Source organism: Delphinus delphis, chromosome 3 (assembly GCF_949987515.2).
Source record: "Delphinus delphis chromosome 3, mDelDel1.2, whole genome shotgun sequence".
NCBI classification, from domain to species: domain Eukaryota; kingdom Metazoa; phylum Chordata; class Mammalia; order Artiodactyla; family Delphinidae; genus Delphinus; species Delphinus delphis.
The window spans coordinates 129,165,896-129,185,541 of NC_082685.1; the positions used below are offsets into that span (position 1 = coordinate 129,165,896).

The 19,646-nt window shown below is 36.3% G+C and overlaps 1 protein-coding gene across 1 annotated transcript in view; it reads left to right on the forward strand.

Moving 5' to 3' along the window:
• Positions 1–16,837, forward strand: part of MIER3 (MIER family member 3) — a 31,716-nt gene extending 14,879 nt beyond the window's left edge. Inside the window, exons 6-13 of the mRNA XM_060009472.1 lie at positions 601–686; positions 878–950; positions 2,714–2,865; positions 6,523–6,604; positions 7,966–8,060; positions 12,235–12,362; positions 12,446–12,588; positions 12,701–16,837. Coding sequence (XP_059865455.1) covers positions 601–686; positions 878–950; positions 2,714–2,865; positions 6,523–6,604; positions 7,966–8,060; positions 12,235–12,362; positions 12,446–12,588; positions 12,701–13,158 — 1,217 coding nt within the window. The 3' untranslated portion in view covers positions 13,159–16,837. The remainder of the gene's footprint in view (positions 1–600; positions 687–877; positions 951–2,713; positions 2,866–6,522; positions 6,605–7,965; positions 8,061–12,234; positions 12,363–12,445; positions 12,589–12,700) is intronic.
• Positions 16,838–19,646: the final 2,809 nt, after the last annotated feature.

Below are 19,646 nucleotides of genomic sequence, written 5' to 3' on the forward strand. Positions count from 1 at the left end.
AAAACTACCATCAGTTGCTCCAAAAGTATTTTTTATTTTTAGTGATTTATTTAATCCTTTTCTTTTAGTTCTTGGTGTTATCCCTTAATGTATATCAGTAATATTTAAAAGGTCTTTGAACTGAAATAATTTCTTATATGCAATCTTGCTTATTTCTCAGGTATTTTTATGGTAGAAGAACTGTTCAGATAACAAGTTCCAATACACATACACATATGTGTGCAAAAAGATAATTTTTATGGACTCAATGTGCAGCTCATTGTGTATGTCTCACTCTGGATTAATGTAATCAGTGTAATCTAGTGCTTTACCTTCTTTTTTTAAGGGGACCGTAGTGGTTTTCCTCTTGCCTCTCCAAACTATATGACCGTACACCAGATAATTATAAGGATATTATGCACTTTCTTCGTGTTTTCAGTGTCTTGTTTTGACTAGTTTCAAAATGTGAGAATAGTACAAGAGGTTTAGTATATTTGTGCTGATCTCATTTATTCAACAAATTTTTATCATAAGTAAAATATAAAATATCAGGCACTCTTTCAAGTGCTGCAAAAATAGGCAACAAAACCCTTTTTTAAAATTTAACTTTCTTCTTTTAAGCAAATACTACGTGTGATGGAGATAAAGAATCAGAGGTTGAAGATGTTGAAACAGACAGTGGTAACTCACCTGAAGATTTGAGGAAGGTATGTTAAGTTACCATCATAATTTAGTAGACCATTTGGATTAAAGTAGCTTTTAAAAACACTTCTGAAATAATTTACGATAATTTTGTGAGATAACTTTAGATTTGTAGTAACTGATTAATGAATTGGAACATTTTTTTTCAGTATTTATTTTTGTAATAAGTTGTTTTTACTTCTAAATTTTCCTGTAGGAAATAATGATTGGTTTACAATATCAAGCAGAGATTCCACCTTATCTTGGAGAGTATGCTGGTAATGAGAAAGGTAAGGAAGCCTTTTAATTTTGATAATATTTGGTAAGCCAAATTACCACTCAATATGTTTATTTAAATATCTGATTGTATGCTCATCCTGTGAGTATAAAGACAGATTTGGAGTCAGGGAAGAATTAGGCCTGACTTAGGAGTAATGTATCATGAGATTAATTAACCATGAGACTCAGAGAACTACCTCCCCCTTCCCCCCAACCCTGGCCCCTTACAGTGCTTCTTAACTCAGTATGCTAAGCACCTGTTAAAATAGTGGAGCTGCTCTTAAAGTACAGCTCTTTGGCCTACATCCCACTGCAGTGGAAGTTGGTAGCATCCTATCACCTGAGATAATGAGAACATTAGGAATATAATCCTCTTGGGAAGAAACACTTAAGGAAAAAAGAAGCTAGAAGAAATTCTCTTGCCCCAGCCCTGAAAGATAAGGTGGTAGAATGTAAAGATTCTGTTGCTTTTGTTATATACCCCTACTTAAGTGTAATCAGTTTTCCTCACATTTTTGGTAGATTCCAACTATAGCTGGTTCTGAAAATATGGAGGGGTGAGGTGGTGGGAAGTAAAAATCCAGGTGCACCTTCCTAGCCAAACTTGGGAAACACGTAGATTTGGCCGTGGGCAAAAGTACATGCTCAGCAGCTGCTGGTCCTTAGATGAAACATAGCGGAGGTAATATTCTCTCAGTTCTACACCTTCAGAAAGGAACGTATACCTTCTCTATCTTTTGAGGGAATAAACTCAAACTATATTACCTATTTCAGTTTTGACTAAAGTTTCTTTATGAAACTGGTTCCAGAAACTTACCTCAAAAGTCAGTCTTATTGCTTCACAGGCACACTTTATTTTTAACTTTCCTGCTCATTGGGAATAGAAATGCCTGCCTTATACAGTGGTGAATGTAAAGCACTTACCACCGTCTCTGCTGCGTAGTGAGCTCTCAGTAAATTACTTTTATTCGCTATATTTAGTAGTTATTTTACAATTGAAGAATGGAAGCAATGGGATAAATACTTGGGCTATCTGTATGACTTTATTGTGTGAAGTAGAAACCTTCAGTATGGCAACAGTGTTTGCGTTAATAAAATATACAGTTTGTTTTAGTGTCATTTCGCTTACTAAATATCAGCTTCTCTAAGAGGTGGAAAGTTTACTTATCTTATTGTTTATCATTGTTTTCCATTTTTAATTAGTCTGCTTCCTTTTTATTTTATTTTATTTTTTTGCTTTTTAAAATAAAAATTTACCTTTTGGGAAGAAATCAGTAAAGGAAAACTATATCTTTCCTAGGTATTTCAGTATTGGCAGATATTTTGATTGTTATTTATTTTTGTTTGTTTTAATTTGTTTGCAATTTTTAACCTGTAGACATTTTCATAGAGCCATTTAGGGAGTTTAAGAGAAAATTGTAATAAGTTTATTAAAGAATTTACACAGGTTATTTTTACCCCCTCATTAGAAGAATGTAAGACACCACTACTAGGTTTTATATTAGACTACTAGGCATAGAAAGCTTTCTAACTTGTTAGTAAATCCAGTTACCAAAACAGCTACTTGCTCTAGTGACTGGAATACTTGGACCTTAATAAAGTTAAAAAAAAAATTGTTTTAAACCTTTACTAATGAAAGACTCAGCTTGCCAGACAATCAAATTACTGGTGTCCTCAAAGTTAGTTACTTGTATAGGAAGAGGAAAAACAGTTTTGTATACATCTTAAAGTGTGTTCACTATTTTTAATGTGTTGATGGGATTTTCTTTATCAGTGTATGAAAATGAAGACCAATTACTTTGGCGTCCTGGTGTGGTTTTGGAGAGCAAAGTTAAGGAGTACCTTGTTGAGACCTCATTAAGAACTGGAAACGAAAAAATAATGGATAGAATTTCTGCAGGAACGCACACAAGGGACAATGAACAGGTATACATCAACTTTTGTTGAAACAGCAGCTAACTAATATAGTATCTTCTTGATTTTCTTATATTTGATTCAAATATTTCTTACATATGAACTGGCTATCTCTTTCTGATTTTTAAAACTTGGAAAATACTGGTTTAAAAAAAATCCCAAGACCTAATGATAACCATTCTATTGTTTCATGTCTTCTGGCCTTTTTTTCTGTATACACACACATATATTTTACTTTACCTACCATGTTATATCCTTTTAATTACTTAGTCTTATTTTCTTTGCCATTGAGATTTCTTTAATACTTCATTCTTGATGTCTGTATGTTCCATTGTTTATTTAAACATTCTCTGTGGTCGGACTTTTAGATTTTATGTTAAAGTTATTTTTTGGATTATTCTTGAACTTTATTCAGGATGTGATTAAAGTTCATGTCTATTAAGAGTGTATAGGGCTTCCCTGGTGGCGCAGTGGTTGAGAGTCCGCCTGCCGATGCAGGGGACACGGGTTTGTGCCCCGGTCCAGGAAGATCCCACATGCTGCGGAGCGGCTGTGCCCGTGAGCCTTGGCCGCTGAGCCCGCGCGTCCGGAGACTGTGCTCCACAACGGGAGAGGCCACAACAGAGAGAGGCCCGCGTACCGCAAAAACAAACAAACAAAAAAAACAGTGTATAAATTTGCTTTAGGAGCATTCGTTAAATACTGTGTGCTTGTAGATGGAGTACGCTCCTGATGATGTGTGGGTTAAGGGTGGAAGTATTGCCTATTAGGGTTTTTTCTCTCTGATGTTGTTTGCCCCTCTCATATACCTTTTTTTTTTTTTTTTTTTTTTTTTTTTTTTTTAACATCTTTATTGGGGTATAATTACTTTACAATGGTGTGTTAGTTTCTGCTTTATAACAAAGTGAATCAGTTATACATATACATATGTTCCCATATCTCTTCCCTCTTGCGTCTCCCTCCCTCCCACCCTCCCTATCCCACCCCTCCAGGCTGTCACAGAGCACCGAGCCAATATCCCCGTGCCATGCGGCTGCTTCCCTCTAGCTATCTACCTTACTACGTTTGTTAGTGTGTATATGTCCATGACTCTCTCTCGCCCCGTCACAGCTCACCCTTCCCCCTCCCCATAACCTCAAGTCCGTTCTCTAGGAGGTCTGCATCTTTATTCCTGCCTTACCCCTAGGTTCTTCATGACTTTTTTTTTTTTCTTAAATTCCATATATATGTGTTAGCATACTGTATTTGTCTTTTTCGTTCTGACTTACTTCACTGTGTATGACAGACTCTAGGTCTATCCACCTCATTACAAATAGCTCAATTTCGTTTCTTTTTATGGCTGAGTAATATTCCATTGTATATATGTGCCACATCTTCTTTATCCATTCATCCGATGATGGGCACTTAGGTTGTTTCCATCTCCGGGCTGTTGTAAATAGAGCTGCGATGAACATTTTGGTACATGACTCTTTTTGAATTTCGGTTTTCTCAGGGTATATGCCCAGTAGTGGGATTGCTGGGTCATATGGTAGTTCTATTTGTAGTTTTTTAAGGAACCTCCATACTGTTCTCCATAGTGGCTGAACCAATTCACATTCCCACCAGCAGTGCAAGAGGGTTCCCTTTTCTCCACACCCTCTCCAGCATTTATTGTTTCTAGATTTATTGATGATGGCCATTCTGACTGGTGTGAGATGATATCTCATTGTAGTTTTGATTTGCATTTCTCTAATGATTAATGCTGTTGAGCATTCTTTCATGTGTTTGTTGGCAGTCTGTATATCTTCTTTGGAGAAATGTCTATTTAGGTCTTCTGCCCATTTTTGGATTGGGTTGTTTGGTTTTTTGTTGTTGTTGAGCTGCATGAGCTGCTTGTAAATTTTGGAGATTAATCCTTTGTCAGTTGCTTCATTTGCAAATATTTTCTCCCATTCTGAGGGTTGTCTTTTGGTCTTGTTTATGGTTTCCTTTGCTGTGCAAAAGCTTTGAAGTTTCATTAGGTCCCATTTGTTCCCTCTCATATACCTTTACACTCTATCTCCAGCCTAGCTAATCCCAGCTAATGAGTGCCCAGAGATAGGTGGACTCAAACTTGAATTTCTGAATAACACAGAGAAGTCAAACTAGCTGAACTTCAAAGTAGTTTTGTCAGCTGTCAAAAAGAAATCCCATTGGCTTTTCCTATTGATATTCCATTAAAACTATAAATTAATTTTGGAAGAATTAGTACCTTTAAAATATAAAACCTACTTCAAGAACATGTTCTGATTCTCTATGTATTTGACTTTTTTTTTAATCACTCAAATGTTTTTACTTGTTTTAAGTATCACATGCATTTAATTAATTCCTCATTATTTTTAAATACAGTATTTAGCCCTGTTGTAAATGGGATCACTATTATATTTGTATTTGTATATGTTGATTTAGAGAAATATAAATTAAAAAATTTTTTTCTCAAGCTACTGAAACTATTCAATTTAGTATAATGATTTTTCAGTTGTTTCTCTTAGGTTTTCTAGTTTTAAAGTCATTACTGAATTATACGTTTGTTCCTTCCTTACCATTATTATATCTCTTATTCCTAGAACATGTTTTACTGCATTAGCTATAACTCTCAGAGACTTTTGGTAGTTACAGTGGTTTGAGGCCTGCTTTTGATGGAAGATAATACATGTAAGGTTTTTACATTAAGAATAGTACCAGCCTTGGGACTTCCTTGGCAGTCCAGTGGTTAAGACTCCGCCTGCCAATGCAGGGGGCACGGGTTCAATCCCTGGTGAGGGAACTAAGATCCCACATGCCACGGGGTGTGGCCAAAAATTTTAAAAAAAGAATAATACCAGCCTTGGTTTGATACAGGCTGTCTTTCTTATAGCAAGGTAGTATCCATCTACTTATAACCGTTACAGGTTTTGTCTTTTTAAAAATAGAAATGGGTACTGATTTATCTGAAGCTTTTTTAGCAGCTGTTTTTCATGATTGGTTATTAATGTATTGATTATTAACCTATTGATGTATTAATAGGTTTACCAATATCCTTGCCTTTCTTGAAATGTACTTGGGAAGGTGGATTATTATTTAACTTTCAGTTGAGTTCTGTCTGCTGCTATTTAGTATATTCATAATTCCAAACAGGTTTAATGGGAAGAAATTCTAATTTTTAAAAAATGATATCTTCCATAGTAGATGGAAATAACTATAAACTCCAGTCACTAAAATATCCATCCTTCTATTCTAGACCTGCTGCTATTCTCTTTTATTAAAACTCTAAAAGGCAGGCAGAAGGTGCTATCAAGAGAGAAGACCATAATTCTTGACTTTTCCTGACTAGAAATAATCATCTAAAATAGGGATATTCTCCCAGCTCAGAAGGCCTGGCAATGAAAAAAAAAAGTGAGGAATGATACTGGTAGATAACTTCTGAGAGGTAGAATCAGAATGAACAAACTCTTCGGATACCAGAGTCAATATACAGGATAGTTACGTAGATTAAATGTCTGGGCAAACATACGCTTCAAATGTCCTGAAATTAGAGAGCACTTCAGCTAGTATTTGTCAGGACTCTTACAATACACCTGTTTTTGTTTGTTTGTTTGTTTTTGAGTTTTTTTTTTTAAGTATGAACTTTTGGTAAGTTTTATTGAATAGTTTTTTTTCCCTTGCCCTAAGGCATTATATGAACTTCTCAAGTGTAACCATAATATAAAGGAAGCAATTGAAAGGTACTGCTGCAACGGAAAGGCCTCTCAAGGTAAGAAACACTTGGGATCAAGAGAGGGAAATGATAGGGGATGGTCATTTGGGGATCAGAATAAGCGAAGTATAAAGGACGGAGCAATCCTATAACACTTTTGTATAAGATCTATTTTTATCTTCATAGCAAATAATTTTTTCCTTTTCTTGCCCTCTATTTTTAGACGTACCAGAGATTGTTCAAATACAAATTAGTTACCCCCCTGTCACCTCCAGAACAAAGCAGACCCCAGAGATGACAATATATCCAAAGTAATTAATAAGAATGATTTTATGATTTCATTGGGGGAAAAAAGTTGTTTTTTCTTTTTCTTAAACCAGACAGGAAATGAAAAGGAGATTAAAGATTAAAAAAAAGAAACATGTATAATATATTCCATTCAATTTATTGCAAGAAGTGTATGTTTAGTAATCATGTAATAACATTTTTGCAGTGCTTAGGTTTTGGTTTGTGTGTGTCAAGGAAAATGGTTAAGTTTAATTTCAGTATTTTTGTCATTATATAAATCAGTTGCATGCACCATAGCTTTCATTAAGTATATATAGAGTGAAATAATGCTTACTAATATTATATAAATGACTTGGAAAAATATAGAAGCTGGAAACAATGCATTTAAACTTGTAGGTGAGATAGTCTATTGAAATGTTTCCGTGTAAAAGCTGCTTCTTTGAAAAAATTACTTTAAGCTCTCAAAACTCTGAACAAAGTTTTCACCTTCGTGGTGGGCTACTCTTAATGGCTTTGGGGACCTGGTTCCCATTGTGAGGCACTTCAAGTCTCCTCTGCCCCAAGTAGATTTGATTCATCAACATTGAGATCTGCCAGGAAGTTGAATGGGATTTAGTCTTTTGAGAGCATGGGCTGTTTTTTATTCCCTTTATATTCCTACAGTATAGCACTTTGCAAACTGACTCTGAATAAATTTGTGTTCATTATTTATGGTCTCTAATTAAAGAGCTTATGGTTTTGACATAAGACCAAAGGAAGGCTTTTTTTTCTATAAAGAAAATAACCTTTTTTTTCCCCTAATTAAAAAAATGCTCATTGCTTAAAAAAATCAGAAAAACAATGTGCTTGAATTATAGAAGAAAATATAAAATTCTTGTCTCATCATGCAGAGGAAAAAAACCCAGTTGTTTATATTTTGGTATTCTAGATTTTTTTAGTTAAGATTACTAACTAAAATCTCCACATAAAGAACTTGTCTGTGTGTGTGTGTGTGTGTGTGTGTGTGTGTGTGTGTGTGTGTGTGTAGAAGTTTATAGCCTTTTTATTAGGAAAACATACTGAAAGTAAATCAGTCATTTATATATATAAGAGTTTTGAGGCCAATTTATTTTGTTTTAAAATTTCTTTAGAAGGAATGACTGCATGGACAGAAGAAGAATGCCGGAGCTTTGAACATGCACTCATGCTTTTTGGAAAAGATTTTCATCTTATACAGAAGAATAAGGTAAGTTAGGCAAATTAGTATAGAGAAATTGCTTAGTAATTACAATGAATATAAGCAACTAATTTATGAGCCTCTTGGGTAGGGAATAAAAGCTATAACTTGTTAATGCTCCCCTGCTATTAACATTTCTGTTACTTTCTGATCAATTTTTCTGTAAACCCAAAACTGCTCTGAAATATAAAATCTAGTTTAAAAAGCAATAGGTGGGGCTTTCCTGGTGGTGCAGTGGTTAAGAATCCGCCTGCCAACGCAGGGGACACGGGTTCGAGCCCTGGTCTGGGAAGGTCCCACATGCCGCGGAGCAACCAAGCCTGTGTGCCACAACTACTGAGCCTGCGCTCTGGAGCCTGCATGCCACAACTGCTGAGCCCATGTGCCACAACTACTGAAGCCTGCGCACCTAGAGCCCATGCTCCACAACAAGAGAAGCCACCGCAATGAGAAGTCTCTGCACCGCAAGGAAGAGTAGCCCCCACTCACCGCAACTAGAGAAAGCCTGCGTGCAGCAACGAAGACCCAATGCAGCCAAAAACAAATAAATATAATAAATAAACTTAAAATTTTTAAAAAGCAGTAGGCATAGAATATTGACCTATCCACCTAAATATTTTAGAATCCTGTGTTCCTTAGGACAAAAAGAAAGAATAAGCAAAGCATATTTTAATGAGATTTAATTATCCCAAACTGTTAGAATATACACACACTTTTAAATAATAGACTTTATTTTTAGAGCAGTTTTAGGTTCACGGCAGAATTGAGGAAGAAGTATGGAGAGTTCCCATGTACTTCCTGCTCCCACCCACACACGGCTTCCCCCCACCAGCCCCCCCACCAGAGTGGTGCATTTGTTACAACTGGTAAATCTACTTTGCCATGTTTTTATCCCCTAGTGTTCACAGTTTACAGTAGGTTCACTCTGTTGTTATAACGACACCTATCCACTATTGTAGTATCATACAGAATAGTTTCACTGATCAAAAAATCCCTTGTCATATAATTGGAATCATACAGTATGTAGCCTTTGAAGATTGGCTTCTTGACTTAGTAATATGCATTTAAGATTCCTCCATGTTTTTTTGTGGCTCATTTCTCTCGCTTTTTTTTTTTTAAAAAATTTATTTATTTATTTGACTATATTGGTCTTAGTTGCGGCACACAATATCTTTAGTTGCAGCATGTGAACTTCTGGTTGCAGCAGGTAGGATCTAGTTCCCTGACCAGGGACCGAACCTGGGCCCCCTGCATTGGGAGCATGGAGTCTTAGTGTGGCTCATTTCTTTTTATCACTGAATAATATTCCATTGTATGGATGTACCAATTTGTTTATCCATTCACCATTTGGAGGACATCTTGGTTGCTTTCCAGTTTTGGCAGTTACGAGTAAAGCAGCTGTGAGCATCAGTGTGCAGGGGTTTTTTTGGACATAAGTTTTTAACTCCTTTGGGTAAATACCAGTAAGTGTGATTGTTGGATGATATGGTAATAGTATGGATATTTTTTTGTTGTTGTTTTTTTGGGTTTTTTTAAACATCTTTATTGGAGTATAATTGCTTTACAATGTTTTTTTTTTTTTCTTTTTCTTTAAGCAAGTATGGATAGTTTTGTAAGAAACCGCCAGACTGTCTTCCAAAGTGTCTGTGCCATTTTGCATTCCTACCAGCAATGAATGAGAGAGTTCCTGTTGTTCCACATCCTTGCCAATATCTGGTGGTGTCATTGTTGTGGATTTTGGCTATTCTAAAATGTGTAGTGGTATCTTGTTTTAATTTGCATTTCCCTGATGACATATGTGGGTCATTTTTTCATATGCTTATTCGCCATCTATATATCTTCTTTGGTGAGGTGTCTGTTAGGGTCTTTAGCACATTTTTTAATTGGGTGGTTTGTTTTCTTATTGTTGAATTGCAAGAGTTCTTTATATATTTTGGATAACAGTCCAAAAAAATACGTGTGAGTTTTGAATATTTTCTCCCAGTCTTTGGCCTGTCTTTTCATTCTCTTAACAGTGTCTTTTGCAGAGTAGACGTTTTTAATTTTAATTAGTCCAGCTTATCAATTTTTCTTTCATAGATTGTGTTTGTATTGTTGTTCCTAAAAAGTCATCACTATCCCCAATGTCATCTAGGTTTTTTCCTGTGTTATCTTCTAGGAGCTTTTATAGTTTTGTAGTGTACTTTTAGGTCTTGTAATCCATCTTGAGTTTTTGTGAAAGGTGGATATAGATGTCCACTTGTTCTAGCGCTGTTTGTTGAAAAGATGATCCTTCCTTCATTGAATTGCCTTTGCTCCTTTGTCAAAGATTAGTTGACTATATTTGTGTGAGTCTGTTTCTGGGCTCTCTATTGTGTTCCATTAACGTATTTGTTAATTTTTTCACCAGTACCACACTATCTTAATTACGATAGCTTAATAGTAAGTCTTGAAGTTGGGTAGTATCTATCCTCCGACTTTGTTCTTCTCCTTCAATATTGTGTTGGCTATTCTGGGTCTTTTGCATATAAACTTTAGAATTAATTTGTCAGTATTTACAAAATAACTTGCTGGAATTTTAATTGGGATTTCACTGAATCTATAAATCAAGTTGGGAAGAACTGACACCTTAACAATAATCAGTCTTCCTATCTGTGAACATGGAATATCTCTCAATTTATTTAAATCTTCTTTGATTTCTTTAATCAGAATTTTGTAGATTTTCTCATATAGATCTTACATGTATTTTATTAGGTATATACCTAAGTATTTCATTTTGGCGCTAATGTAGATGGTATTGTGTTTTTAATTTCAAATATCAATTGCTCATTGCTGGTATATAGGAAAGCAGTTGACTTTTGCATATTAACCTTGTGTCCTGCAACCTTGCTATAATCATTTATTAGTTCCAGGAGGGTTTTTTGTTGCTTCTTTAGGATTTTCTATATAGACAATCATGTCATCTGTGAACAGACAGTTTTATTTCTTTCTTCTCAATCTGTATGCCTTTTATTTCTTTTCTTATTGCATTTAGCTAGATCTTCCAGTATGATGTTGAATACTTCAGTGCTTTTTTGTATGTATGAAAACCTATTGTTTTCTCACAGATGAGATTAAGTGTTTAATTTATTGAAAGATGAAACAGTTGCCCTTTTAAGTCAAAATAAAATCTCAGTTTAGCAATAATTTATGAAATATATTCATTTATTTCACAAATAAGCTTTATCATTTACCAGATATTATTTTAAGCTCTGGAGATACATCAGTGAATAAGACAGGAAAGGTCTCTGTTCCCAAGAAGCCTATATTCTTTTTGAAGACTTATTTATGGCTGATGTATTTATTGAAAGGTATACCTTATTTCTTGGTTTAAAAAGCTTGTTCCTATATTATGATCTTATATCACAACATGCTCACTAATCAGGATAGAGATTCTGAAATGTCCTTATTGGGTACTGATTAAGCAGGGGAGAAAGTGTTTATTGGGTAAAGATACAGAATTTTGTCTGTACATCTGAACTCATACCTTTACCTATATATAGTTAGAAGAGCCCTAGTCTGCATGTGGAGCCAAGTTGAACGAGGCTCAAATTTTATTGTTGTTGTTGTTCTTACCAAACTCTGTTGGCGCTAAGAGCCAAGTGCATGTTAAAGGAAAAAATTCTGCCTTTATCTGGCAATCATCTTAAATTCCAGATGCGGTAGAGTACTGATCCCTTTGCAAATGGTTCTTAATCTCTTTTGGGCCATGGAACCCTTTGATAATCTGATGAAGCTGCACCCTTCTCCCCAGAAAAGTATACCTGCATGAAATTTGGGGAATTAATAGATCCCAACGAAGCTCATTCATGGATCCCTCAGGGTTAAGAAGGACCCCTGCTACAGTCAGCATCACAGTGAAAGTTCAGTGAAGAAAAGTAAAGGATGTCAGTGTTTTAAGATTTTCAGTAAAGGTGTAAAAAAAGGTAATTTCTGGATACGCATTTATTATTATTATTACATTCTGATTTAAAGAAAAAGCCTTGGGCTTTTGAAGTCAGCCTCATTATTAAATAGTGTAAATGTAACGGCAGTTCACTAATAAAAAGTTCAGAATTTCATAATTGGGAAGATAGAAAATAAGACCTATGGGTTGTAAAAAATAATAGTTATTAAAAAATGCATAGAATATGTTGATTTTAAAAAATGCAACTTTTTTTGTTAGGTGAGAACTAGAACAGTTGCTGAATGTGTAGCATTCTACTATATGTGGAAGAAATCTGAACGTTATGATTACTTTGCTCAACAGACAAGATTTGGAAAGAAACGATATAACCATCACCCTGGAGTTACGTAAGTACTGTGGGATTGACTTCTGGGATTTTTGTTTTTAACTGTGATATGCAGTCATAAAATTATTGGGGTGTGTTTTTTAGGGACTATATGGATCGTTTGGTAGACGAAACAGAAGCTCTGGGTGGGACAGTAAATCCTTCAGCCTTAACATCTAACCGACCTGAGCCTGTTCCTGATCAACAGCTGAACATTCTCAGCTCTTTCACTGCCAGTGACTTGACAGGTAACATGAGCATCTTTTTGCATTTTTTACCATAGCTTGGGGCAAACTTATATCCTCTTTGTGGCATGACGTCAGACCGCTTACTTAAACCATTTTCCGTCTCTTTTTTTAGCTTTGACCAGCAGTGTAGCGACCGTCTGCGATCCAGCGGATGTGAGTTGTTTGGATGATAGCTTTCCTCCACTGGGCAGCACGCCCCGTGGACAAGTCAATCACGTGCCTGTTGGAACAGAGGAGTTACTCACCCTGCCCAGCAATGGGGAAAGTGATTGTTTTAACTTATTTGAGACTGGATTTTATCACTCAGAGCTAAACCCCATGAACATGTGCAGTGAAGAGTCAGAAAGACCAGCAAAGAGATTGAAAATGGGCATTGCTGTTCCTGAATCCTTTATGAATGAGGTTTCTGCAAATAATTTGGGTGTGGACTTTGAAAATCACACACATCATATCACCAGTGCCAAAATGGCCGTGTCTGTGGCTGACTTTGGCAGTCTGTCTGCCAACGAGACCAATGGTTTCATCAGTGCCCACGCTCTGCATCAGCATGCCGCCCTCCATTCTGAGTGACGTGAGTGAGGGGCCCAGAAACAGTGGGTGTGCAGTACCAGTACCAGGAAAGTATCAGGTTTGCTTAGTCTTTCACTGGAAGTTTGAACTTTTTTCACTATGACATCAGTGATGTCAGTATGTATAGAACTATATCTTGATTTATCAAGAGTATTTTCATTTTCAATCCATAAATGTGGAAATGAACTATGATCAGCAGAGTTGGGGACTAAGATTGAACTCTGTGGTGCAGCTTTAAGCTCTGCTTATCTCTTCCTCATCCCCAGTACCTCTTCCCCACTCCCTTCTTTTTCTATTTTCTGTTCCCCACTGCCCTCACTCCCAATTTTAAAACCTGTAGACAGAGGCCACCAGCTCAAAACCAGCACAGATGTTCTGAACTGAATGGAGTGGCTTCTATTCATGTAAATTCCTTTTGCCGTAATGGATGCAGTGGAATAACAATGTTTACAGGTACCGATCCTGATCCCTGCTCAATGTAGCATTTTTTGGTTTTATTTTCTTAATTAAATAAAAGCAGGGGTAGGTTTCTTTAAACTGCACAAACATGCAAGGATTTTTTTAAAAATGGAAACTTCTCTCATGTTGTTCAACTAGAGCACTTCAGTTTACAAAACAGCAAGTCCATCTTTATGGAAGCCAGCACGAGGAACTGCGTGCAAATTATGAAGACGCTTGCTTGGATCCTGTTTCAGAATTCTAGACCAGGGCTACCTTACACAGAATTGGTCATTTTACTGCCGGAAGATTTCTGTGTAACTTCAGTTATTGGCTAAAAGTTTGGCATTTGAAGGTGTGGTATTTAGATGGGGTTTTGTCCACCATTATCAAGATTGTAATCATAAAAATCATACCAGTCATTGATAATTTAGTTTATCCTGAGGCAGTTGACTTGCAGGGCACAGTCTACAAAGCCTAGGATGTTGCCACTCATTGGTTTACATTTTGGAACACCTCTTAGGTTTTTTTTATAGTGGTGCAGTTCAAAGTGTTAATATTTAGGAGGGATTTCTAGATTTTAGACATAAAATGCAGTAGAACCTTGAAGTATATTTAAACTTTTCTGTTTAGCTTGAACAGTTACTGGCAAGAAAAATGTGAGTTCCTATCTGAAGTAGAATGGTACGTTACCACTTTAAGTTTTAAAAAGTGATTGACGTTCAGTTGCATCTCAAACTCAGTTTTATTTTTATTCCAAACATTGTGAATGAGAAGCCATTGTCTTAAACTTAGGCCATTTTTGCTGTATAGACATGCATCTTTAAGTTATAAGGTGAATTCAAACAATATGTAATGCAGTATTAGAATGTGATAAGCTTTGCTTTTATAGTTCAGTTAAAACACAGAATTTTACTTTTTTTTTTTTGCACTGTCAATTAAATTTTTCAGTTTCTACTAGTTGTCTTGCTTTGCAGAAACTTAAATGTTTGGCTACATTGCTGATATTTGTAAGTATAAGTCGCTTCAAGGTTGTGCTGATGAATAGATAGAATGTAGTTACCTTAGTAGTGATGGAAAGGGAGGGTATTTATTATACAAACTGTGAACTGCAATGACATCCTTAGTTTTGGATGATGTGTATTCTTTTCTTTGCAGCATTTTAATGAAGATTGCTTTGAAGTGTTTACGCATTAGCACATTTACTATAAAAGTTAGTTTAGCACAGTGGACGAAAAGTAGTTAAATTAATAACTTAAAAGTCAGTCTCTAATTTATACATCTAAAGTCTAGCATTCCTGTATGCACACAGTAAATAATGGGTAGCCTGGGTTCTATGTTGCTTTCAGATATTTTTTTCCAAGTTGTCAGCTTCTTATTGCTGTGGTGTTGTGCTAAACTTTGAACCTAATTTCTTTTGTTAAAAATGAATACACCTATAATTTAGTAAGATACTGGCCATAATCTTCCATTGTTATAACTTTAATTTTTACTCTGGGTTTACAGTGGCTGGTCTGTATAAAATAATTTACACAAAGATGACTGAATGCTAATACCAGTTGCACTTAAATGAACATGCCCATTCTCAGTAGCTGATGCAGTAATATATTCAGTTTATCTATGCATTGCTGGGATCTTGATATAAGATGGAAACAGTGTTTCTTATCTGAAGTTTTGATTATCAGCAAGTTGAATGGACACTTTAGTTATTTAAATAAAGATTTTTGACCAAAATCCAGAAATGATATGAGAGAAAAATAATTTCCAGCTAGTTTAATGGATTTTTAAACGCCAATCTGATTTTAGCCTCTTAGAGAGCGCTAACTGGCTGGTAACGTTTACTTTTAATTCCTTGTTAAAATGAGGCAATAATTTGCAAGATTTTTGTATATATATGTAAAGTCTTCATCTCTTTTTAGATCTAATTCAATATTTTCTGACTGCTTCCTCCATGTATAATACCATTTTTGTGCATGCTTGATGTGACATTCATAAATTGTACCACTATGACTTTATTCATGTAAAATAGCTATTTATTGAATTTCCTTTTAAATCTGGATTTACTGGGTTTTTTCCTTTCCGTTTAAGCATCTTAACAGAGAATTTGTTACTGTTTATTAGAAGAATTGCGTTTGAGAGCATGAAAATAACTGATTTGCAGTCATAAGAAGAAACAATAATGCCTTTATTATCAAGTGTTAAGCACAATTCTTATAACAAACTGTGATAAATTCTTTTTTCTTTTTCCTTTGCCATATTATTTTTGTATGAACAAACCAAAAATCCATGGTGAGCAGTTGCAGTGTTGGCTGATGTGTCTTTTATGTACAGGGGGTTTGAAGAGGACAGCGGATTCATTTAGAAGTGAAACTGGTGCTGTGATTATAGCAATACTTTACTTTTGTTAGTTGTACTCCACTTTTTCATGCTAGCTTTTTCAGTGTTTAGTTTTCCTCTTGTCATGGTCAACTGCTGAATTTACTTGAAGGATGTAGAATACTGTTTAAACAATACTAAAGTGTGTACAATTAGGTCAAAGAATTGTGCAATTGTTTCCTTTTTAATTTTTACAATTGAGGGTCATAATATTTGAGAACGTCAGATCTAATAGAGCATAGTGATACTGTTTAATTTAACCAAAGTCTCTAGTGAATACTTCAACTTTGAATGTAAACCAACAAATAAACCTGACCACCAAGGAGATTGTTTGCCCAGAGTTTCAAAGCACATTGTCTACAAATGGAAATCGAAATAATTTATAAAAATATTGACATTACTATGTTTTTTAAAAAGTTCTTAATTTTTTCACTAAAAGGAGGAAACTATTAGTTTTATTGTTAAATATGGTAGATATTAAAACTCCTCTTAGATGACCAGTGATTCCAATTGTCCCAGTTTGAAATAAGTACGCTGTGAGTATGAGATTGATTAGTGACAATCAGAACAAGTTTTAGTATCAGATGTTCAAGAGGAAGTTGCTATTGTTGCATTGATTTTAATATTTGTACATAAACACTGATTTTTTTGAGCATTATTTTGTATTTGTTGTACTTTAATACCTGGTGTACAGTTCCAGAAATAAAAATCTGGAAATCTTTTTTTTTCTTGGTTCGTGTGAGTATTTGCCACAAATAGATTTTTATTTAATAATTCTTAAGCTATAACACATGGGTAGATATTTAACCACTGTTAAGTTGGTTTTAGATGTAGTAAATAAGGTATTTGATAGGTAAGTAATAAAATTGGTAGATAAAATAAGTTTTCTTTAACTCCTCTAAAATAAATTTCCATCTATAATAAAATTCTCGTTATCCCAAAGTGGGGATTGTACGTACTTTTAGTTTCATTCAGGAAGTATTTATTGAATGTCTGTTATGTTTCAAACAAGTTTCTCAGTAACTGTTGTCATTTAGGAAGACATGAAATCTGAAATTTGATCAGATGTTATTATTTGACAATATATTTATAGTAAACTAGTCTTCCTTATCGTAATATTCATAGTTTAGTAGACTCTAGAAATATCTTCCCTAAGTCTTCATCTTTTCAAGCTAAATATCTCACCTTAGCCTAATTTCACAAGTCTGTCCCCATATTTCACTTGCTCTGACCAGAGCTTTCTCTCTGTAGTTCCATTCTTAATATGCAGTGATCAGATTGCACATAATGTCCAGATTTTGTACAAGGACAAGAGGAGGATAAAAACCTTGACGTCTCTGCTTCAGTTGCTTATCTAAAACCACATTTCTTCCTTAATGTGCAGGGCTATCTGGTGGACACATACACAGAAGTGCCTTCAAAGGAGGTACAAGGACCAGTGTTTTGAATACAGCCAAGAGGTCAGCCAAACGCCATATAAGAGCATAGCGCTTTAGTCTTTTAGGGGAGGGAGGAGAGCCTTGTGGGAGCAGAATAATCTAGTCACTTGTAGACCTTACCCATTTTGGCCATAATTTCCATCAATGGTATACTTTTTGAGCCAGCTGCTTCTCTGACTTAAAGATTTCATGTCATCTGTAAATTGGGTATTTCATTATACACACTTCCATTTTTTTTTTTTTTTTTTTTGTGGTACGCGGGCCTCTCACTGTTGTGGCCTCTCCCGTTGCAGAGCACAGACTCCGGACGCGCAGGCTCAGTGGCCATGGTTCACGGGCCCAGCCGCTCCGCGGCACGTGGGATCTTCCCGGACCGGGGCACGAACCCGTGTCCCCTGCATCGGCAGGCGGACTCAACCACTGCGCCACCAGGGAAGCCCCACACTTTCATTTTTAATTTAAATTAGTCCCTGGGATATAGCACTGTTTACAGTTTCCCACCCAGGTAAGTGATCTCTGACCTTTATTCTCTTCTCTGTGGCTATCTGGGTTCTCTGACAAAACAGTGCACAGGGCGGTGAAGTCATAGTCCTAGACCAGAAATGCTCACATTTTTCAAGGTTTAATATACTATAGCTGGCATATTCACTTTAGAGAGACACATGCTCTATAGTGTACCTCGATTTTGATGAGATTGTTTTTACACAAAAAGCCAATACTGCCACAAAGTTGTTTCCTGGTGTAGAATTAATAAAAGCATTTCATAAGCATGTCAGAAATGATATGTCATTTATAAACCTTAAAAAAATATTCTAGTAAGGAAAAAGTGGTTCTTTAAAAAAAAATCAATGTTTTATTTTTTAAAAATATCTTCACCTCTCCAGTCCAGACCAAGTCATGGTACTGGGTACGCTTTATAGTCCCATTGTAAGCATTTTATCAGCAGGAACTGTGTTTTATTCTTTGAATCTTCCAGGACCCTTCACATAGTAGGCATTCACTAAATGTTTGATGACTCTTAAGCTGATGGTGACGTTTCTCCCAACTTAAAATAATAAAACTTTTAAGACAAAAGTTAAAATAACAGTATGAAGAACAATCCAGATTAAACAATTAACTTTTTACCATATTTCTCTTTCTATATAATATGCATTTTTTTCTGATTTATTTATAAATTTGTTTTATTTTTATTTATTTTTGGCTGCGTTGGGTCCTTGTTGCAGTGCGTGGGCCTCTCACTCCGGCGGCCTCAGCTGCGGAGCACGGGCTCTAGAGCGCAGGCTCAGCAGCTGTGGTGCACGGGCCCAGCCGCTCTGCGGCATGTGGGATCACCCCGGACAAGGGCTCGAACCCATATCCCCCGCATCGGCAGGGAGACTCCCAACCACCACGCCACCAGGGAAGTCCTCTGACTTATTTTTAAAAAGTCTTTTACATTGCAATACTTCACTCCTAAATACCTAATATGGCCACAGGAGTTAAGTTTCTGTATCTTACATAAAGTTCTGAGTAATAGGATCTTATTATTTATTTATTTATTTGCTGTACGCGGGCCTCTCACTGTTGTGGCCTCTCCCGTTGCGGAGCACAGGCTCCGGACGCGCAGGCTCAGTGGCCATGGCTCACGAGCCCAGCCGCTCCGCGGCATGTGGGATATTCCCGGACTGGGGCACAAACCCGTGTCCCCTGCATCGGCAGGCGGACTCTCAACCACTGCGCCACCAGGGAAGCCCAATAGGATCTTCTTGATCAAGTGGCGTGGCTTTTTTAATAATATGAGTCCCCCGGCATCTCAGAATCTTGGCGGCACAAATAAAAAACAAATGAGCCTGAGAAAAAGAGATGCTTCCATGGATTTACATGGACATACATGATAAATACTACAGAGAAGAAATGGATGGGGATTTTAGGGGTTGGCGGTTGGGGATTGTAAATTTCCATAGGTTGGTTAGGCAAGGTGACAGGGAATGAGCTGTATGGCTATCTGGGGGGAGGTTTCTGGAGGCAGAACTAGTGCAAAAGCCCTGAGGTGGGAGTGTGCCCGGCAGGCTCTAGGAGTGGCAAGGAGGCAGGTGTGGCTGGGTGGAGTGAGCAGGACGTGAGATCAGAGGTAATGAAAGACTGGCATTTACTCCAAAGCAAGAGTAATCAAAGAGTTTTGAGCAGAGGCGGGTTAGGATCTGATTTGTGTTTGAAAGAATCCCTTCTGGTGTTCTATTCTGTAAAAGGGGCAGG